This window comes from Nicotiana sylvestris, chromosome 9, assembly GCF_000393655.2.
Source record: "Nicotiana sylvestris chromosome 9, ASM39365v2, whole genome shotgun sequence".
Taxonomy (NCBI): domain Eukaryota; kingdom Viridiplantae; phylum Streptophyta; class Magnoliopsida; order Solanales; family Solanaceae; genus Nicotiana; species Nicotiana sylvestris.
This window is the reverse complement of record NC_091065.1, coordinates 18,014,773-18,035,586: the sequence shown is the minus strand read 5'-3', so window position 1 is coordinate 18,035,586 and position 20,814 is coordinate 18,014,773. Positions and strand designations below refer to the sequence as shown.

The 20,814-nt window shown below is 35.7% G+C and overlaps 1 protein-coding gene across 1 annotated transcript; it reads left to right on the top strand.

The window, feature by feature from the left end:
* Positions 1–15,273: 15,273 nt before the first annotated feature.
* Positions 15,274–18,037, top strand: LOC104220452 (G-type lectin S-receptor-like serine/threonine-protein kinase LECRK2). The gene has a single exon (XM_009771328.2). It carries the CDS (start codon positions 15,431–15,433, stop codon positions 17,801–17,803), a length of 2,373 nt encoding a protein of 790 aa, XP_009769630.1. The 5' UTR covers positions 15,274–15,430; the 3' UTR covers positions 17,804–18,037.
* The last annotated feature ends 2,777 nt before the right edge of the window (positions 18,038–20,814 follow it).

Below are 20,814 nucleotides of genomic sequence, written 5' to 3'. Positions count from 1 at the left end.
AGAAAGGATCCCCCCCCCATTTTGGCTTCTTCTTCCCCAAACTCAAAAACACCTCCCATGGCTTCCCTTTACTTTCTTCTTCGTCCACACAAACACCCTCGCGTCCAAACGACCCCCCCCCGTCCTCCATTAAAACCACACAACCACCTTCAAGCTCGAACTCGACAACCATGGTCGCCACTGCTGCGTCTTCGTCATCAACGACCAGTCCGTCGGCTCCCTTTCACCATCATCGTTTCTACTGCTGAGCCAGTCCTCAACTTCACGTCCCAACAGTCCACCTGCTGCTCGCGCTACTGCTACTGCTTCATCTTCTTCTTTGTCTTCGTCATCGTCCACCTCCAGTAGCCTCACCATCTTGCCCAAACGACCCTTCATTCCCCGTCAAGCAACAGCTATCGCTGCTGCATCGTCCAGCCTCATCGTCCAGCTTCGTCGTCCGCTTCAAGCTCGACACCCTCCTGTTGTCACTACCATCGTCAACCCATCGCCATAGCTTCCCTCCCATGGTGGAAACCCCACTGCAAACGACCCCTCCCTCTAGCTCCTCCATGCTGCCCGCAGCTGCCCCATGATCGATCTTTCTGTTTCATCTTCTTTGTTTCGTTGACTTCGAGTTGGGTGGTCGAGCTCACAAGCTCCAGCCATGGACGCGGCGTCGCCTCACTGCTCCTGTTTCGGCGTCAAGCTGTGTTTGCTTCAGACGCTTCACTGCTGCGACTCCATGAGTCATGTTTGTTCCTCACCATCGTACTCTTGTTGACGACGCAAGGCAGTCCGGTTAAAGTCTGGCAAAGTTCGAAGGTTTATCGTCGAATCGAGATCCTTCGTCGAGCTTTACATGACGAGTTGTTTGGTCAAGGTATTGCTTCTGTTGTTGCTTCATTCTTTGTACATGAATGCTTCGTCAAAATCCGGAATGACATGGTTGTTTGGTCGAGGTTTGTCGAAACAGTCCGTACATATTTCGTGTCGATCCGGTTAGTAGATTTTGAGTTTTATTTTTGTCCGTGTTTCGTTTTGATATTTCTCGAATCTAAAATCGGTAGATATTTGATTTTTGGTTTTGTTCATGTTCATATGTTTTGTTGAATTAATTTTCAGATTTCAAATGGAAATTTAATTAGTGGTTTTTCATGTTTATTTCATGTTTGTTTTATGGTTTAGGTAAGAATTTGTTAGTTTGATGTTTGTTAGATTCAAATTGAAATTTAATTGATTATTTCTTCAATTTGTTTCATGTTGTTATATATTTTCCAGAAATTATTAATGTTGGTTTAATCATTTAATCCGTCATGTTTGTTGTGTTAAAATAGACTCATTCATGTTCATACTTTGTTTGATTGTTCTTGAATCCGAAATTTGTATAGTTTGATTTCTTGTTTATCACTTATGATTATTTCTTTTGAATTTGTCTCATAATCTTGTTTAAGTTTAATATAGGAATTGTTTGTTGTAATGTTGTTAGAGTTGATTTTAAGTTCAATATTATTGAATTTGGAAATCTAAATATACTTGTTTGATTGTTGTTGTTGAATCTGAAAATAGGATTGATCGTTGCTAAAAAATATTGTTCAATCAAATTTTAGTTGTTCTTTATTGCTAAAATATTGTTCAATCAAATTTTAGTTGTTCTTTGTTGTTCAATTTGTGTTCATGTGATTTGTTGTTGAAATATTGTTAAAATCGTGTTCATGTGATATTGTTGTTATGATGTTCATCCGTGTTCATATTGTTGTTTGAACATTGTTAGAAATTGATCATATTGTCTATATTTTGGTTAAGTTTGATTAATTGATGTGTTATAGCTGATGGGTAGTTTGGTAAATTTGTAATACGTTCAGGGGTAGTTTGGTAATTTCAGTAAGGTCGGAAGGGGTAGTTTAGGAATTGTACATTTTGTAATTGTTTATATGAAGCATGGGGGACAAAATGAAATGGGGTGGATTGTGATATATTTGTTTAATATAAAAGGGGGACAAGATTTAATTTAAAGGGGGAATCTTGCATTATTTTATGTTAGGCATGGGGGACAAAATATAATGGGGTGGTGTGATATGTTTATTTAATGTAATGGGGATGAGTGGGAAGATAATGGGTTTGGTAGAGAAAATGGGTTGATTTTAATTGATTAAAAGATTTATGGGTTGGGATATATAGAGAGGTCTTGAATCAGATTTAAGGGAGAGAAAAAATTTAAGAGAAAAAATTCCGAAAAAAAAATACTAAGATTTTAGAAAAACAAAAAGAAAAACATTCTGGAAATTCAAAAGAAGAAGAATATACACATGATATATAGTCCAAATATTCTGAGATACGGATTGAGAAATTAAGGGTTAAACACTAACTAGTCTTTCAAAAATCTGAAAAAAGTTTCCCTTTGCTTCTGTCCGTTGGTTGTTGTTGTTTCCGGATTTTGTCTTGATTTTAAAATCTGTCACTAAGTTTCTCGTCGCTGGTTGTTACTAGTTGCTGGGATTGCTGTTGTTGTATGCTACTGAATTTCTGCTGATCTCTCACTTTTCTTTTGCTTCCAATATCAGGTACACAACTGACACGCTGATTATTGTAAACTGAAACAGGAAGCATGAATACAAAAAAAAATGAAGAATTGAAGTTCTAAATTTATTTTGAATTATATTCTTAATTTTATTTGTATATATAAATTATTTAGCTTACAAAAATCGGAATCATGTAGCTATTTAATGTATATATAGTGGAACATCCAACGATAGCTTAACGGATGAACTATCTATATATTGCTTAAAATGGCGTAGTAACTCTGTCTAAGTTAAAAATCAAACGAATAGACCATTTCGGAACTTGTAAGAAAATTGTTTAGTTAAATAATATTGGTTAATTCCAGCATGTAATTGTTTTAGGATTAAAATTAGATTGCCAAGTAAATAAATAAATGGTGTAGTAACTCCGTCTAAGTTAAAAATCAAACGAATAGACCATTTCGGAACTTGTAAGAAAATTGTTTAGTTAAATAATATTGGTTAATTCCAGCATGTAATTGTTTTAGGATTAAAATTAGATTGCCAAGTTTTTTTTTTAATTTGACAAACTGAGAACATGCCTAGTATAATATAATTAGGTAGTAATATGTAAGCCTGTGCCCGTATTGGCAACGGACTGCTTTGCTTGTATCATTTTTTAGAATTTACGAATCATATTCGAAACTCAACTATAACAACTCAAGCATGTAAATAAATTAAGACCTTTTCTCTTTCATTTTTGTAGAGACAATTTTAATAGAAAATGTAGGCACTTTAGGATTATCCTGATAAAAATAAATGAGATGAGCCTCGCCAAATAAAACGCACAAATTGCGGGGCCCTCGATAAATGTTTAATTAAAATTACTTAGACTTCGGGATGAGCCGTTTAGCAAAATTCCACGGCCTTACCCAGAAATAATAATACGATAATTGCTTCAGGCGTGCATTTTAATAATCTTACCTTCTTAAATTCGGGTGCGCATTTATGTGACCCAAATCCAAATCTCAACGGAGTCGGAATGTATTAACAACCATGGGCGCATTGATTGTGACATGGTTCGAAATGCATTTTTATAATGTTGCAATTCCATAAAAAATAAATAATAATAAAAGCGATTTTAAACTTAATGAAAGCACATAAGTAATAACATGTAATAAATCAGATATCTAGCCATTATAACAATTTAAGCGACCGTGCTAGAACCACGGGATTCGAGGGTGCCTAACACCTTCCCTCGGGTCAACAGAATTCCTTACTTAGAATTTCTGGTTCGCAGACTTCATTTGGAAAGTCGAATATTTTCTTCGATTTGGGATTCAAGATAAACCGGTGACTTGGGACACCAAAAGCCAAACCTTTCCCAAGTGGCGACTCTGAATTAAATAAATAATCTTATTTCGAATATTGTCACTTAAATTGGAAAAACTCCCTCGCACATTCAACCCTTCGGGACGGGCGCGTTAACAGGAGGTGTGACAGCTGTTATTGAAATGTCTGACTGTAATTATCTTTTATTATCTCCATTGCGTGTTCATAAACATGGGATTCAAGCGCAGTGCGTGTTCATAAACTAATATTTAAAAAAAGATCACATGGACATACTGATTACATTTTATTATCTCCATTGTAAAAAAGTTTCAACAACTGAGAGAGAGAGTGAGGGAGACCACTGGTCCATGCATCCATTGCCACGAACTTTCCTTATTTCTCTCAATTCTCAAATTTTGCGTCATACAACAACGATTCAATAAAATTCACTAGTAGGATCTAGGGATGGTATTGTGTATGCAGATTTTATCCCTATCCCGAAGAAATAAAGAGATTGTTTCCGAAGGTCCCTCGGCTCAAGAAGACGAAAAGAGTAGATGCAAAGCAAAAGCGATAGACAGTACATAGACCGGCACTATGGAAAACAAAAGAGTAGTAAGACACAACATTGCCACTAGCTGACATCGACAAAATCCTACCAGAGTAGCCTCACAAATGTACGAAGTAAGGGAGACTCAACTGCCTCCTAACCTACAACCCTAATACTCGACCTCCACAACTTCATATCAAGAGCCATGTTCTCTGAAATCTAAAGTCTCGTCATGTTCTGCCTGATCACCTCTCCCCAAGATATTTTATCATTTCATACCCTACTTTAATTAGCTGCCTAGATACTACCTTTCCATCTTTGACACTGTTCACTCCCACTAAAATCTCCATTGACTTAAAAAGTTTGCATTGAAAATTAGATTTTAGGACATTTGGAAAAATATATTAGAGATTTATTAATTAGACAAATAAAAATTTAGCCCAAAAGACACGGATAGACTTCTCAAATATTATTCGGTCTTACTTAGAAAAGGAAAGAGTTATTTTTCCTTTTACTGGGATGAATGAAAGAGCTAGGATAACCATGGAAATATTTCCTGATTTAAATGAACAAAGACTCCAAAACGCAGCTGGTGGCGTATCACCAGGGATAGTTGTTAACCGTTTAACCTTACTCAAATGTCTCGTGTTCAAGCCTAGGAATGAAGAACTTCGAAGCGTTTTACTACCGTTGGCACACAGTGGCGGAGCTATATAGACTGAAATGTGGTTAATTGAACACTCTTTGTCGATAAATTATAATGCATATATTGGTCAAAAATTACTCAATATACATATAATAAATTACATGTTGAACACTCTTAGTAAAATTTCTGATTTCTCCGTTACTACCACCAATCTAAATTAGCTGGACGAATGGGTTTGGAATACGAGACATTTAAGCAAACAATTGAAAACAAAAGGCAAAGTAGGTTTGCACGTCAACTTTTCCAATTCAAATAAACCCAACATTTACTAAAAAGAATATGGTAACCATTGACCAATTCAACATTTAATTAACTCGAGACTCAGCAACGTTTTCTTTGTAATTTATAGGTGTAATTCCATGTATCCATTCTAATTTTTCAAGAATATATAATATAAACAAATAAATATTATTTATAAATTACGAAAATAAAAAGTATTTAAGCATATATGATGCTGGAATAACAAAATAATGAGCATAGTAAAAAAATTAATTAGAATAATTTATTAGTAATAATAATTTTAGTATTAACAACAAAAATTCAAAAAATTATTTACACAATTCAGAATGAAAAAAAATAAAGGTTGTAAAATATATATTCCATGCACGTAATATAAAAATAATTATTTAAATAAGGATTTTTTGTAATATATATTATATATTCTTGAAAATTATGCTCAATTATATTTTATATATTCCATGCACGACTTAACATAGCATATTTTATCCTATACAGATAGTCTTCCTGCTTTCTTGTGACATAACTTTGTGTCGTCGGAAAGTTAGTAGAAACATATTATATAATATACTTCTTATTACTAACGTTAGCTTCAAGAAAAAAAGCCACTTCTATTCAAAGGTTTTGATTTCAGCGATTACCGTGCTATACAAAATTAATCATTTCAATAATTTTGCATATGTTGCCACGGCATCTATCTGCATATATTTATGCTGAAAATTTTCTGTTGTACTACACTATCAACTCCATGGTGAGTACGAATGAAACTTTATTTATATTGTTTTATTCCTCCTAGCTGTGGTTTCCTTGTTTTACATTCGACACATGCTGCTAATTAATATTGTGGTTTATTACTTTATTGAATTATTTTGTTTTTGTTTGTGGCTGAAACAATATGTAGGTGCAATTTTCTCTTTGCATGTCCATATATTTGTCTTGCCTTTGATTATTGACTACATTTCTTGTGTGTTAAATGGAAGTAATTAACTTACGTTACTAGGTATCCGTTGAAGTACGATTTTGGAATTCATGTTGATTTAGCTTTGTATCCGTAGGTATAACAGTAATAATGAGTTTCTGGTTTAATTTCTTTTCTTAAGATTTATTCCGGAGAGTTAAATGAAAGTAATTAACTTATGTTACTAGGTAAATGTTAAAGTACTATTTTGAATTTCTTTTCTTTGCATATGCTAATTTAATTTTGTATCCGTAGATTATAACTATAATAATGAGTTTCTGGTTTAATTTCTTTCCTTAAGATTTATTCTGGAGATTAAAAATGAGAGATGATCATGATGTCTGTATGATTTTTTTTTCATGCATTTTTTCATGTAATTAGTATTAAATATGCTTAAGAATGAAAATATGCAAATTAAAAAAAGAAAAAAAAACGATTAACTTTTGAAACATATGTTAGTTTTCATGATTATCAAGGGTAATAGTGGGAGTAACATGCCTTGGTTAATAGCATGTAATAAATCTCTGTGAATTGTCAAATGATTCTTACTTTTTTAATTATAAAACTCAAGAAGGTATTTATAGGTGGAATGAAACATATGAGTTAGAATCTCTTCATTTATTGAGTTATATAAATAAGACCCAATAATCATCATTTTCTTTTGCTTATACTTTTGTCTTTAACTTTTATTGTCTATGTCGTAAACAAAAAAACTTTTAATAGGTAATTTTTATCTGTTTTTGTAATAAAAAAAATTATATTTACTTACATAAATGCCCTTCTTAAGAATTTAAATATACTACTTATACAAAAATAAGTAAAATACTAACTTTATTTGAAAGGATGAACCCTTTAAATTAGTTGCTAATGTTAGAGTTCGGTTGTTTATATGTCACAATTGGTTTATTGGGGTTTTTTTGTGTGTGTGGGGTAGAGGCGGCTCAACAAAATTGGTGGCCTAAAGTCGAACGTTAAGAAGAGGCCCAAATATTGTTTAATAAAATTATATATATTTATGATTTGTTTTCTTTTTTGTTATTAATAATAGTTTTATGGACCGCCTTGTACATATTTTGGCCCTTCACTCGATTACCTGCTAGCGTCCACCATTGAAGATATCTAGTAACTCTACTCACCAAGGTGTTTTGGAAGAGTACTATATTATTATAAAAGTGGGAACCCTAAAAGTTAAAAGTTGAATTACTAAATTACCCTTCTAAATAAATTACCTAAATACCTAAATATTATATTAAAATAATATCTAAATATAGAGAAGAAAATCTAATTTAAAGTGTCTCCTCCAAAAGTTGTGTTCTTATATAGAGCAAATACAAGTATTGTATCCCTTCTAAATAAATAATACCATCAAATTTATTTAAAGGGGTGTGGTCCTTTAAAGTCACTAATATAATTGCCATTTTTTATTTTGCATTTAGTTTGGTTTTAACCGTTGCTATTGTTGACCGGGGTGTTAATCCCATGCCGATCTTTACCTCTTCAAGTAATCATTGATATAATGGTAATTTACCTTTCTTATTTTATTTTTAGTTTCTATTTCTTAACATCTTATCTCTTAAATTTAGTTTCTTTTACCATATGTTAGCAAGTTCGGTTTAGTACTAGGGTTATGTGTTTGGTTACTTAATGATGATGATTTTGGTTGATAATGTTCTGGAATTTGGAATAGTCATGGACAGTTTATATTGGCAATTCTATTTATACTGCTACGTTTATAAATTGTCGCCCACTATTATCACATCTTTGTGCATTCGTGTCACCAAGTCAATATTCTCGGGTCTTTTGAAGCCAACATCTCAAAACAAATTTTAGGTAAGTGATTACGTTCTCTTTTATGTAGAGTTTTTAATATGATAATTGATCATTTTTCTTCCTGTTCATATCCAATTTTAGGTCGTTGTGTTCTAGGTTTTGGAATATTCTGAATTTTTCTAAACCAACACTTTTGTTTGCTAGAGAATTGAATTTTTGAATATTATGCCTTTGAAAATCAAACTTTGCTTTGAGTTATGTTCCACTATTATAATATCAATGGAAGTATCACGAAGGTATCATTTTTTCTTGTTGATAATGAGTTTTCCATGAAAGGAGAACAAAAATCTTAAGTTGTTGTTGGTGTTGAAGTTTGGCAAAATGCCAAAGTCCCACATTGGTTGGGAGTTAAGTTTGGAGGGGATTTTTCCCCTATAAAAGAAGGCCTAATGTTTAGGATTGAAACACACCTCTCATTTGCCTTCTCATCTGTTTAAGGCATTTGTATCTTCTCTCTTTAGTATTATTTCACTTGTATTTTTGGAGTGGAATAAAATATTTGGTTGTGTCCGAGGAGTAGGCAAAATTAGCCGAACCTCGTAAATTCTGGTGTTCCCTTTATTGTTGTTTTATTGTCTTATTTATTATTTGGTGGCTGTCATAATTTTTGGTATAGTAGTTGTGACTTATTCACACTATATACATTTGGCTTCCGCAACAATTGGTATCAGAGCCAAGGTACTGTCTAAGTATGCTCTGTGGTTGCAGCATAGTCTGATCTTCCACATCAGAAAAGATTTATCTTGGTAACTGAGTCAAGGTTCTGTCTGAGTATGCTCTGTGGTTGCAGCTTAGTCTGATCTTCCACACCAGAAAGGAAATAATCTTGATTTGTGTCGTCAGCTATTAAATAATATTTGTGTCAAAGATGGGAGACAATAAACAAGAAGAATCTACATCAAGTGTCAACAATACGTCATCATTGGCATCTTCGCTTATGACAAGAATTGTGTCAAATGCGAAATTTGCGGTCGAAATATTTGACGGGTCCGGACATTTTGGGATGTGGCAAGGCGAGGTTCTAGATGTCCTTTTTCAACAAGGGCTAGATCTGGCCATTGAAGAAAAGAAACCAGATGTTATTGGAGAAGAAGATTGGAGAATTATCAACCGTGTTGCTTGCGGTACCATTCGATCCTACCTTGCTAGAGAGCAGAAATATCCATACACAAAGGAAACTTCTGCAAGTAAATTATGGAAAGCACTGGAGGATAAATTTTTGAAGAAAAACAGTCAAAATAAATTGTACATGAAGAAGAGACTGTTTCACTTCACCTATGTTCCTGGTACCACGATGAATGAACATATCACCAGTTTCAATAAGTTGGTTACAGATTTGCAAAATATGGATACAACTTATGATGATGGTGACTTGGCCTTGATGTTGTTGGCGTCACTTCCTGATGAGTACGAGCACCTTGAAACTACTCTACTCCATGGAAATGACGAAGTTTCTCTCAGAGAAGTTTGTTCGGCTTTGTACAGCTATGAACAAAGAAAGCGAGAAAAACAGAAGGGCGGAGAAGGAGAAGCACTATTTGTGAGGGGTCGTCCTCAAAATCAAACGAGGACAAAGAAGGGAAGATCCAAGTCAAGATCCAGACCCAGCAAAGATGAATGTGCCTTTTGTCGAGAAAAAGGGCACTGGAAGAAAGACTGTCCGAAGTTGAAGAATAAGGCCAAACATAACAATGGAAAGGCCATTATGGATTCAAATGTAGCTGATTGTGATGATTCAGACTTCTCATTAGTTACAACAGAGTCATCAACATCATCAGACATATGGTTGATGGACTCGGCTTGTAGCTATCATATGTGTCCCAACAGGGACTGGTTCATGGAATTTCAAGAAGGAGAATATGGAGTCATCCACACAGCGGATAACAGCCCTCTTACCTCATATGGCATTGGTTCAATACGATTAAGGAACCATGATGGAATGATCAGAACATTAACAGATGTTCGATATGTACCGGATTTGAAGAAGAATCTCATCTCTGTGGGAGCCCTAGAATCAAAAGGGTTCAAAATCATTGCAGAAAATGGAGTGATGAGAGTATGCTCCGGTGCACTAGTGGTAATGAAGGCTAATCGGAAGAATAATAATATGTACCGCTATCGTGGCAGTACAGTTATTGGGACAGCGACAGTAACATCCAGTGACGACAAAGAGGCAGAAGCAACCAAGCTATGGCACATGCGCTTGGGACATGCTGGAGGAAAATCCTTGAAAACTCTATCAGATCAAGGATTGTTAAAAGGAGTAAAGGCTTGCAACTTGGAGTTTTGTGAGCATTGTGTTAAAGGGAAACAGACAAGGGTTAAATTTGGTACAGCGATCCATAATACTAAAGGCATTTTGGATTATGTACACTCTGATGTTTGGGGTCCTTCCAAAACACCTTCATTGGGTGGGAAGCACTATTTTGTAACCTTTGTTGATGATTTTTCCCGAAGAGTATGGGTGTATACAATGAAGAGCAAAGATGAAGTGTTGGGAATTTTTCTCAAATGGAAGACGATGGTGGAAAATCAGACAGGCAGGAGAATCAAGTGTATTCGCACAGACAATGGAGGTGAATACAAAAATGATCATTTCAATAAGGTCTGTGAAAATGATGGCATCATCCGACACTTCACTGTTAGACATACACCACAACAGAATGGAGTGGCAGAACGTATGAACCGGACCTTGCTGGAGAAGGTACGGTGTATGTTGTCCAATGCTGGCTTGGGCAAAGAATTTTGGGCTGAGGCAATTACATATGCATGCCACCTCATTAATCGTCTACCATCTGCTGCTATTGATGGCAAAACACCATTTGAAAAATGGTACGGAAAACCTGCTGTAGATTATAACTCTTTGCACGTGTTTGGCTCAACTGCATATTATCATGTGACGGAGTCAAAATTGGATCCAAGGGCAAAGAAGGCTATTTTTATGGGAATTACTTCTGGAGTCAAAGGATATCGCTTATGGTGTCCTATGACAAAGAAAGTAATATTCAGCAGAGATGTTACCTTTGATGAATTTGCTATGGTAAATAAGGTAACAGAAGATACCAAACAAAATGAAGGTGCTTCTAAGCAGGTGGAGTTTGAGGGAAAATTTATTTTTCCTACACAAGAAGCAGAGGAGGAAACAAATGAAGATTACCCTCTGGAAGGAGAGCCAGTAGAGGAGATTCCAACTCAGGAATCTCAACAACAACTTGAATCAATAGCAACCAGCAGGCCAAAAAGAACAATAACGAAACCTGTTCGTCTCATAGAGACGGTTGCTTGTGCAACCTCAATTGTAGCTGATGATGTTCCTACTACTTATAAAGACGCTGTCCAAAGTTCAGAAGAAGATAAGTGGAGGATTTCCATGAATGATGAAATACAGTCCCTTCATCAGAATCATACATGGAGATTGGCCAATCTCCCGAAGGGAAAGAAAGCAATTGGGTGCAAATGGGTATTTGCAAAGAAAGAAGGATTTCCTAACCAATTAGATGTTCGCTACAAAGCAAGATTGGTGGCCAAAGGATATGCTCAAAAGGAGGGAATTGATTACAATGAAGTGTTTTCTCCAGTTGTAAAACATTCCTCCATTAGAATTATGTTGGCTTTGGTAGCACAATTGGATTTGGAACTAGTTCAGATGGATGTAAAAACTGCGTTTTTACATGGAAACTTGGAGGAGGAAATCTACATGACTCAGCCAGAAGGATTCAAAGTTGCTGGAAAAGAAAATATGGTGTGCAAACTTGAAAAATCGTTGTACGGATTGAAACAATCTTCTAGACAATGGTACAAGCGATTTGACGAGTTTATGTTGCGGCAAGGGTACAAGAGAAGCAAATACGATCATTGTGTGTATTTGCACAAGCTTAAAGATGGTTCCTTTGTATATCTTCTCCTATATGTTGATGATATGTTGATAGCTTCCAAGAATTTGGAAGAAATTGATAAGTTGAAGATTCAACTGAAGAAGGAGTTCGAGATGAAGGATTTGGGTGAGGCAAAGAAAATTCTTGGCATGGAGATAATTAGAGATAGACGTTCAAAGAAACTCTGTTTATCTCAAAAGGAATATTTGAAGAGAGTACTTCAACGTTTTGGCATAGATGACAAGACTAAGCCAGTTAGTACTCCACTTGCTTCCCATTTTAAGCTAAGTACTACTATGTCGCCAATGGATGAAGCTGAACGAGAGTATATGTCAAAGGTACCATACGCAAATGTTGTTGGTAGCTTGATGTATGCAATGGTTTGCACAAGGCCTGACATTTCACAAGTTGTTGGAGTTATTAGCAGATATATGCACAATCCAGGGAAGGAGCATTGGCAAGCTGTGAAGTGGATTCTACGGTATATTCATAATACTGTAGATGTCGGGTTAGTTTTTGAGCAGGAAGACAATCAGTCTGTAGTTGGATATTGTGACTCAGATTTTGCGGGTGATATGGACAAACGAAGATCAACTACTGGTTATGTGTTTACTTTTGCAAAGGCACCAGTTAGTTGGAAGTCTACTTTGCAGTCAACAGTTGCTTTGTCTACAACAGAGGCAGAGTACATGGCTATTACAGATGCTGTGAAAGAGGCAATTTGGCTTCAAGGATTGCTAAAGGAGCTTGGTGTTGAACAAAAAGGTATCACAATTTTTTGTGATAGTCAAAGTGCTATTCAATTAGCGAAGAACCAAGTTTATCATGCAAGGACGAAGCACATTGATGTTCGGTATCATTTCGTACGAGAAATCATAGAAGAAGGTGGAGTCACGGTGAAGAAAATTCATACTACAGAGAATCCTGCTGATATGCTGACAAAGGTGGTGACTGCGGTCAAGTTTCAACATTGTTTGGATTTGATCAACATTGTTGAACACTGAAGATTGAAGATGAAGACACAACCAAAATTTGTTATTGAGAGAGAATTGAAAATGTGGAATTTTGCCAAGGTGGAGATTTGTTGAAGTTTGGCAAAATGCCAAAGTCCCACATTGGTTGGGAGTTAAGTTTGGAGGGGATTTTTCCCCTATAAAAGAAGGCCTAATGTTTAGGATTGATACACACCTCTCATTTGCCTTCTCATCTGTTTAAGGCATTTGTATCTTCTCTCTTTAGTATTATTTCACTTGTATTTTTGGAGTGGAATAAAATATTTGGTTGTGTCCGAGGAGTAGGCAAAATTAGCCGAACCTCGTAAATTCTGGTGTTCCCTTTATTGTTGTTTTATTGTCTTATTTATTATTTGGTGGCTGTCATAATTTTTGGTATAGTAGTTGTGACTTATTCACACTATATACATTTGGCTTCCGCAACAGTTGGTTCTGATTTCCTATGATGATTATAAATGCATGGAAGATACCTTTTAGGGTGTAATTTTTTCCTAGAAACTTTTAGCAATGTCCACAAATGGTCAGGGCAGAGTAATCAAAATGTTACAATAAAATATACATTAAGTTTAACATCTTTTTAATATTATAAAAAAATATTAAGTGAGATACAATAACTTTGCAAACAGACGATAAATTTAAGCGATAGAGTAACTCCATTACCAAGTAGAGCCTCCCGTATATCAGACACTGATTACATGAATCAAGTTTTTTAAAAAGAAACAGTGCCAAACATCCCACAAAAATAAAAAATGTCTAACTTCTCAAAATATTGGGAGTACCTTTTAAAAGGTGTATATGGACTAATAGAGTTAGATTATTTATTTTTAGATACTAGCGACATATGAAATTGACTGCATCGTAAATAGGCCAATATTCTATTTTTATGTAATTATCCAGTAATAAACAAACAATTCGCTAGGCGTATTCTTTTAAAAAAATCAAGTGATATGAACTAAAGATAAGAAATATAAAAAAAAATATTAAAAAGAGAGATAATAGTTAATACTAAGATAGATATTAACTTAGTTCAACACAAAAATTGGTAGTGAAAAAGAAGAGAAGGAATATACCAGACCCATGCGGAAGTATAATATTTATCAATAACAAATAATTTGTTAGGGTTAATATGATTTTTGGTGTAAGTGTTTGTCATGATTTATATATTTAATTTTCCTACATTAGATGCAATATGCTCATCCATCATCTGAATATTGTATACAAATTTTTCTTGTGTAAATGTTTTCGTCACCTGGATTCCTGATCATGACAAAGAAATCAAAGGAATAAAAGGAACATATACCAAGAATTTTGTTTATAAAAAAGTATTAGGTGGGATGTTTCATTGCATGTTTATAGTTTGTATCACATAAAAATAAACTAAATAAAGTAAAAACTCATATGTATTTGATTAAACTTTGATGGTTTATCTTTGTAAGTTCAAACCATATATCTAAGCATCTTGACTTTGATAGACAAGTAACATACGATGATCTACATTGATTATTTCCGTAAATTAAATTTATACTTTATGCTTCATGCATAATTATTTACTTAATAATTTATTGTAATAATATAAATATTATTTTATAAAATCAAGTGTTACGTGACTCAGTATACACGTGCAACGCACGTGCCGAGAAATTAGTTTATTATAACCACCAGAAGCGATAAGTGTCCCTTGAAAAGCCTTTCTAATGGTCTTTTGGTTAATTAGGCTAATAACATGGGTAATTAAGTAATTTAACTTTTAGTTTAGAGGGTTCCTGGTTTTATAGTAGTATACCAAATCATGTAATACGCTGTTTTATAAAATAATATCAACAATATTTGAATAAAGAGTTGAGTAAAAACTATCCACAAATGTATAAAGTATAGGTTTATTACGTGAATGATCAATATGAATCGTTGACATACTATCCACTTTGACTCTATGTTTTGATCTACATAAAGTTAAAGACAGACATAATTATTCTCGCTTTCTGGATATATAATGCATCCTTTACTTGTCTTGATATTTCATCTACAAGGAAATCATCTAAAAATTGAGTTATTATGACTTTTCAATATCATAATCTCAGAACATAATTTAAGAAAAAGTTAACTAATTCAAGAGGAAACAAGCAATTAGTTGGAAGATTACAAAAATAAAAAAATTAGAAGGAAGATTCCAAGCAATAGTTGATTGTGAAAGCCTATGACTAAGCCTATTATTTGTACAAAAAAGTAACGGTTGGCCTGCTTTCTCTTTTTAAGTACGTCTCCTCTTGTTCTTTATAGTCCTATGCAATTCAATTTTCCCCAAAAATGAAAACAGTAAATAACATTTACTAAAAAGAATGGTAGCCATTGACCAATTCAACACTTAATTAACTCGAGACTCAGCAACGTTTTCTTTGTAATTTATAGGTGTAATTCATTGTAATTTTTCAAGAAACTATCTCTTTCTTACATGGCTTTTGCAACTGTATTTTTTCTTGCTCTCTTGCTCTTTCCCCTTTCAGCCATTTCTCAATCTTACCAAAATGTTAGTTTGGGTTCATCACTCACTACAAGTGATGTTACTACATTTTGGCCATCCCCTTCTGGAGAATTTGCTTTTGGCTTTCAAAAAATTGGAAATGGAGGATTCATACTAGCCATTTGGTTCAATAAACACCCAGAAAAAACAATAGTTTGGTCAGCCAATAGGAATAATATTGCCCCTAATGGATCCAATGTTCATTTCTCCACAGATGGAAGACTAGTCCTCTTTGATCCAAATGGTCAAGAGATATGGGCTCATGGCACGGCCGGAGTGGCCTATGGAGCCATGCTTGACACTGGAAACTTTGTGCTAGCAAACAGTAGTTCAGCCATTTTATGGCAGAGTTTCGATGAGCCAACCGATACGATTTTGCCAGGTCAAGTACTTAATCAAGGAAATAAGCTTGTCTCAAGCTTCTCTGACACGAATGTATCGCGTGGAAGGTTCGAGCTCACACTTCAAATTGATGGAAATTTGGTGCTTTACACTGTAAATTATCCACTTGATGCACCAAATCGTCCATATTGGGCGACGAATTCAGTTGGCAGTGGTTACCAGGTGATCTTCAATCAATCCGGCTTTATTTTCCTTCGAGCACAGAATGGAACACTGTTAAATTCGATATCTTCTAATGAGGCAAACTCAACAACAAGTCAATTATACCAACGAGCGATTCTTGAATATGATGGAGTTTTTAGGCACTATGTCTCTCCGAAATCTTCCAGCGGGAGGCCCATGGCATGGTCTACTTTGCATAACATACCGGATAACATTTGTACCCTCAGGCAAAGTGTTGGAGGGGGTGCCTGTGGTTTCAACAGCATTTGCTCGATGGGAACTAACCAGAGGTCAAGATGTATTTGTCCATTCGGGTATATCTTGAATGATCCGAACGACAAATTAGGTGGCTGCAGACGAAATTTCTCTGAGCAAGATTGTAACCATGAATCGAGAGAAATTGAGGCTTTCACTTTCCGAGAAATGCCCAAATCTAACTGGTTTGACGGTGATTATGAGTCTTACCGGGATGTTTCAGAGGATTGGTGCAAACAGAATTGTTTGAGTGATTGTTTTTGTGCTGTTGCTATTTACAGTTACAAAGTTTGTTGGAAGAAAAGGTATCCGCTTTCAAATGGGATTCTGAATCCGTCAGATGATGGGAAAGCTTTGATAAAAATAAGGAAAGACAACTCCACACTAGGATCATCATCAACAACTACGCCGCCTCAGTTCCAAACAAAAAGGAAAAGTCAATCTACTCTAATCATTTCTGGTTCTGTGTTGTTGGGCAGTTCACTTTTCATCTTAATGTTGTTGGCCCTTATATATTTTTTCAAGTTTAAAGGGAAAACGCCAAAGAAACGTGTGCAATATCCAACGGTCCCAGGAGTGAACCTAAGAAGTTTTAGCTACAATGAGCTAGAAGAAGCTACAAATGGATTCGAGGAAGAATTAGGAACTGGGGCCTTCTCAACAGTTTATAAAGCAGTTCTTAATGACGAAAATGGGAAAGTCGTCGCTGTCAAGAAACTACACAAGATGGAAAGAGATGGAGAAAAAGGATTCGAAGCTGAAGTGAATTCAATCAGTAGGACTAATCACAAGAACTTGGTCCAACTCCTCGGATTTTGCAACGAAGGCCAACACCGGCTTTTGGTTTATGAATACATGAAAACTGGCTCAATAGCAGACTTGCTATTCAAAGATTCTAGGCTTAGTTGGTCCCAAAGAGTACAAGTTGCCATAGACACTGCCAAAGGGCTTTGCTATATGCATGAAGAATGTAGTACCCAAATTATACATTGTGACATCAAGCCTCAGAATGTGCTTTTAGATGAAAGTTTGACAGCAAAAATAGCAGATTTTGGAATAGCCAAGCTTTTGAGGAATGATCAGACTCGAACGACCACTAAGATACGTGGCACGAGAGGGTACGTAGCCCCAGAGTGGTTCAGGAACATGCCTATAACCGTCAAAGTGGATGTGTACAGCTTCGGAATCTTGCTCTTAGAGCTGATTTGCTGCAGAAAAAGTTATGAGCAAGATGTGGCAAATGAGGATGAAATGATACTTGTGGAGTGGGCTTGTGATTGCTATAGAAGAAAAGAGTTCCGTTTACTTGCGGGTGATGATGAAGAAGCAATAGAAGATATCAAGAGGTTTGAGAATTTTTTGATGGTTGCTATTTGGTGCATTCAAGAAAATCCAGCATTAAGGCCTAACATGAAAAAAGTCATGCTAATGCTTGAAGGTTCTATTGATATCTCAGTTCCACCTGAGCCTTTTTTCCTTTATTAGTTTTGTTTAGATCAGAAGGGAAGCCTTGGCATAACTGGTAAAGTTGCTGTCATGTGATCAGCCGGGAGCTTAGTGCCTTTCAGTTCTTTTTAGATCAGCCATATTTTTTTCCCTCATACTTTTGTTTGTCCCTAAATAATATTGCAATAACCTGTGTACTCATATACAATTCAGTATCTGTATCTTCGCTAAAAAAAGTTTCTTGTAATGTATGGTTTTCATTCTCCTATCTAATCATCAATTCATAACACTTGTTATTCTAACTCAAGTTCCCCAAAACATACAAGAAATGTATAAAATCCATCAATCTTTAAGCCAGTACTATTCCAAAGTTATGTTGCAAGATGCTTCAACAAGTACAAGCATGTCTGTTCTGGTATCTCTCTCCATAACTTGGTTAAACAATGCAATATTTAATAATTATCATGGTTTTTTATTCCATATACACATGGAAATGTACTTGGTTGAGGAGGCCCTAGTTCCTTCTTTGAATCCATTTGTGCCTTCTTCTAGCTCTTTGTAGTTGAAACTTCTTTAGTTCAATCTTGGAACATACAAAATGTAAGAATTTGAAAGACCAAAATTTAGGAGATTCCTTTTTTTCTGTATCTTAACCATTCTGAAACTTTGGTATTAATACCAACATAGCAACATGTCCACTACCTATTGTCTATTGAATACAAACAAATTAATGTACTATGTCTAACTTTATACAATATTTATATACACAACTATGTCTTATTATATTTACATAATAGCATGCCTACTATCTAATGGTTTCCAGATGGGAACAACTATATTTTGTTTCCAATTTGACAGCTATTGGAAGACCAATCAGATGTTGGGCCTGGGTCCTCAATTGTTGGGCCATTTCCATGCTTCTGGACCATTTCCATGTTGGGCTGCACAGATGAGGTTCTAACACCCCTCTCAAGTTAGAGGGGAGTGTAGCGAGGCCCAACTTGCCAAGAACCAAATTATGGGATGGCCCGGATAGGGGTTTGGTGAATATATCGGCTAATTGAGAGGATGATGGGACAAAGGACAGAGAAATCAAACCAGAGAGAAATTGTTGCCTCACAAAATGGCAATCAAGGTCAACGTGCTTTGTTCGCTCATGGAATACAGGGTTCCGAGCGATGTGAATTGCAGCTTGTGAATCAGAATGAACAGAAACCGGAAGAGACGGTGGTGTATCGAGATCTGTCAAGAGTCGAGTTAGCCAAGTGACTTCAGCAACTACCCGCCTCATAGATCGATACTCTGCTTCGGCGGATGAGAGCGATACTGAAGCTTGCTTCTTGGATTTCCATGAAATTGGAGATCCGCCGAGAGTGACAAAATACCCACTTATAGATCGCCGTGTATCAACACAAGATCCCCAATCCGCATCACAAAATGCAAGTAGTGTGAGGGAGGGAGCAGAGGACATGAAAATACCCTGTCCAGGGTTGGATCTGAGATATCTAACCACCCGTAGGGCAGCATTAAAGTGAGGCACTCGGGGTTGTTGCATGAATTGACTGAGGTGTTGTACTGGATAGAACAGGTCTAGTCTTGTGTGAGTGAGATAATTCAATTTGCCTAGGAGTCGGCAATAGACAGTTGGATCAGAAAGAAGGTCACCAGATTCACCACTAAGCTTGCATGAAGGGTCCAATGGAGATGTGGCAGAGGGCAAACTACTACAATCAAATTCTTCAAGAACTTCCAAGGTAAATTTCCGTTGACTGATGATTAAACCTTGTGGCTCATGAAGAGTCTCCAGACCCAAAAAATAGTGTAAGTCACCTAAGTCCTTGATCTGAAATTCCTGGTGAAGAAATTGTTTCAATTGATGAAGTTCTTCCTTGTTATTTCCTGTAAGCAGGATGTCATCTACGTAAACTGCGACAATTGAAATTGAATCTAGTGATTTCTTGTAAAAGAGTGAGTAGTCATTAAGAGATGAATGAAACCCTTTGAAACTTAATACGGCTGTTAGCCTGGCATACCATTGGCGCGAGGCTTGCCTCAAACCATAAAGTGATTTGCGAAGTAAACACACATGGTTGGGATTAGTTGGAATTTTGCCTGCTGGAAACATCATATATACCTCTTCCTGTAATTCACCATGTAAGAATGCGTTGTTTACATCTAGCTGTGAGATTCCCCATCCTTTCTTGATTGCAACAGCTAGAAGACATCGTATGGTAGTCATTTTTACCACTGGGGAAAATGTCTCGTTAAAGTCAATCCCTTCTCTTTGAATGTCACCTCGAATAACCAGCCTAGCCTTCAACCTCTCTACACTTCCATCTGCATTATGTTTTACTTTATAAACCCATTTGCAAGGGAGAGCCTTTTTTCCATGTGGTAATTCCACAATTTCCCAAGTTTGGTTGGCTTCTAGTGCTTTAAACTCAGTGTCCATTGCTTGTTGCCAACCAGGATGCATATTAGCTTGGGAAAAACTGGTAGGTTCAACTATATTTGAAATAGAGTTAATAAGATGTTGATTGATAGTGGAAAGTCCAGCAAAGGAAAAAATGGTAGGATTAACAGGTTGATTGAAACATGAATCAGTTAAAGTAGTCAAGTAAACATTATTGCAAACATAATCATGTAAATAGGCTGGTCTAGTATGAGGTTTGTCTGATCTTCTCAAAATTAGTGGAGATGTATCCTGTTGTGAATGATCTAACTCTGATGTATGATGAATTGGAGATTCTGATCTTTGGTTTGAAGTAGGACTAGGAGGAGAAATGAGAGTAGAAGAATGAACTGGATTAGGAGCATTACAAATAGGATGAATGGAATTAAAAGGTCCATTGATGGCATCAGAACTACTGTCAACCAAATCAGTAACTGGAAAAAATCCAGGGAACATAGGATGAGAACTGGATGGTAGAGAAAATGGATAAATAGATTCATGGAATTGCACGTCTCTAGAAACAAAGATCTTCTTAGTATTAAAATCTAGCAGTTTGTAACCTTTCTTACCATAAGGATACCCAATAAACACACAAACC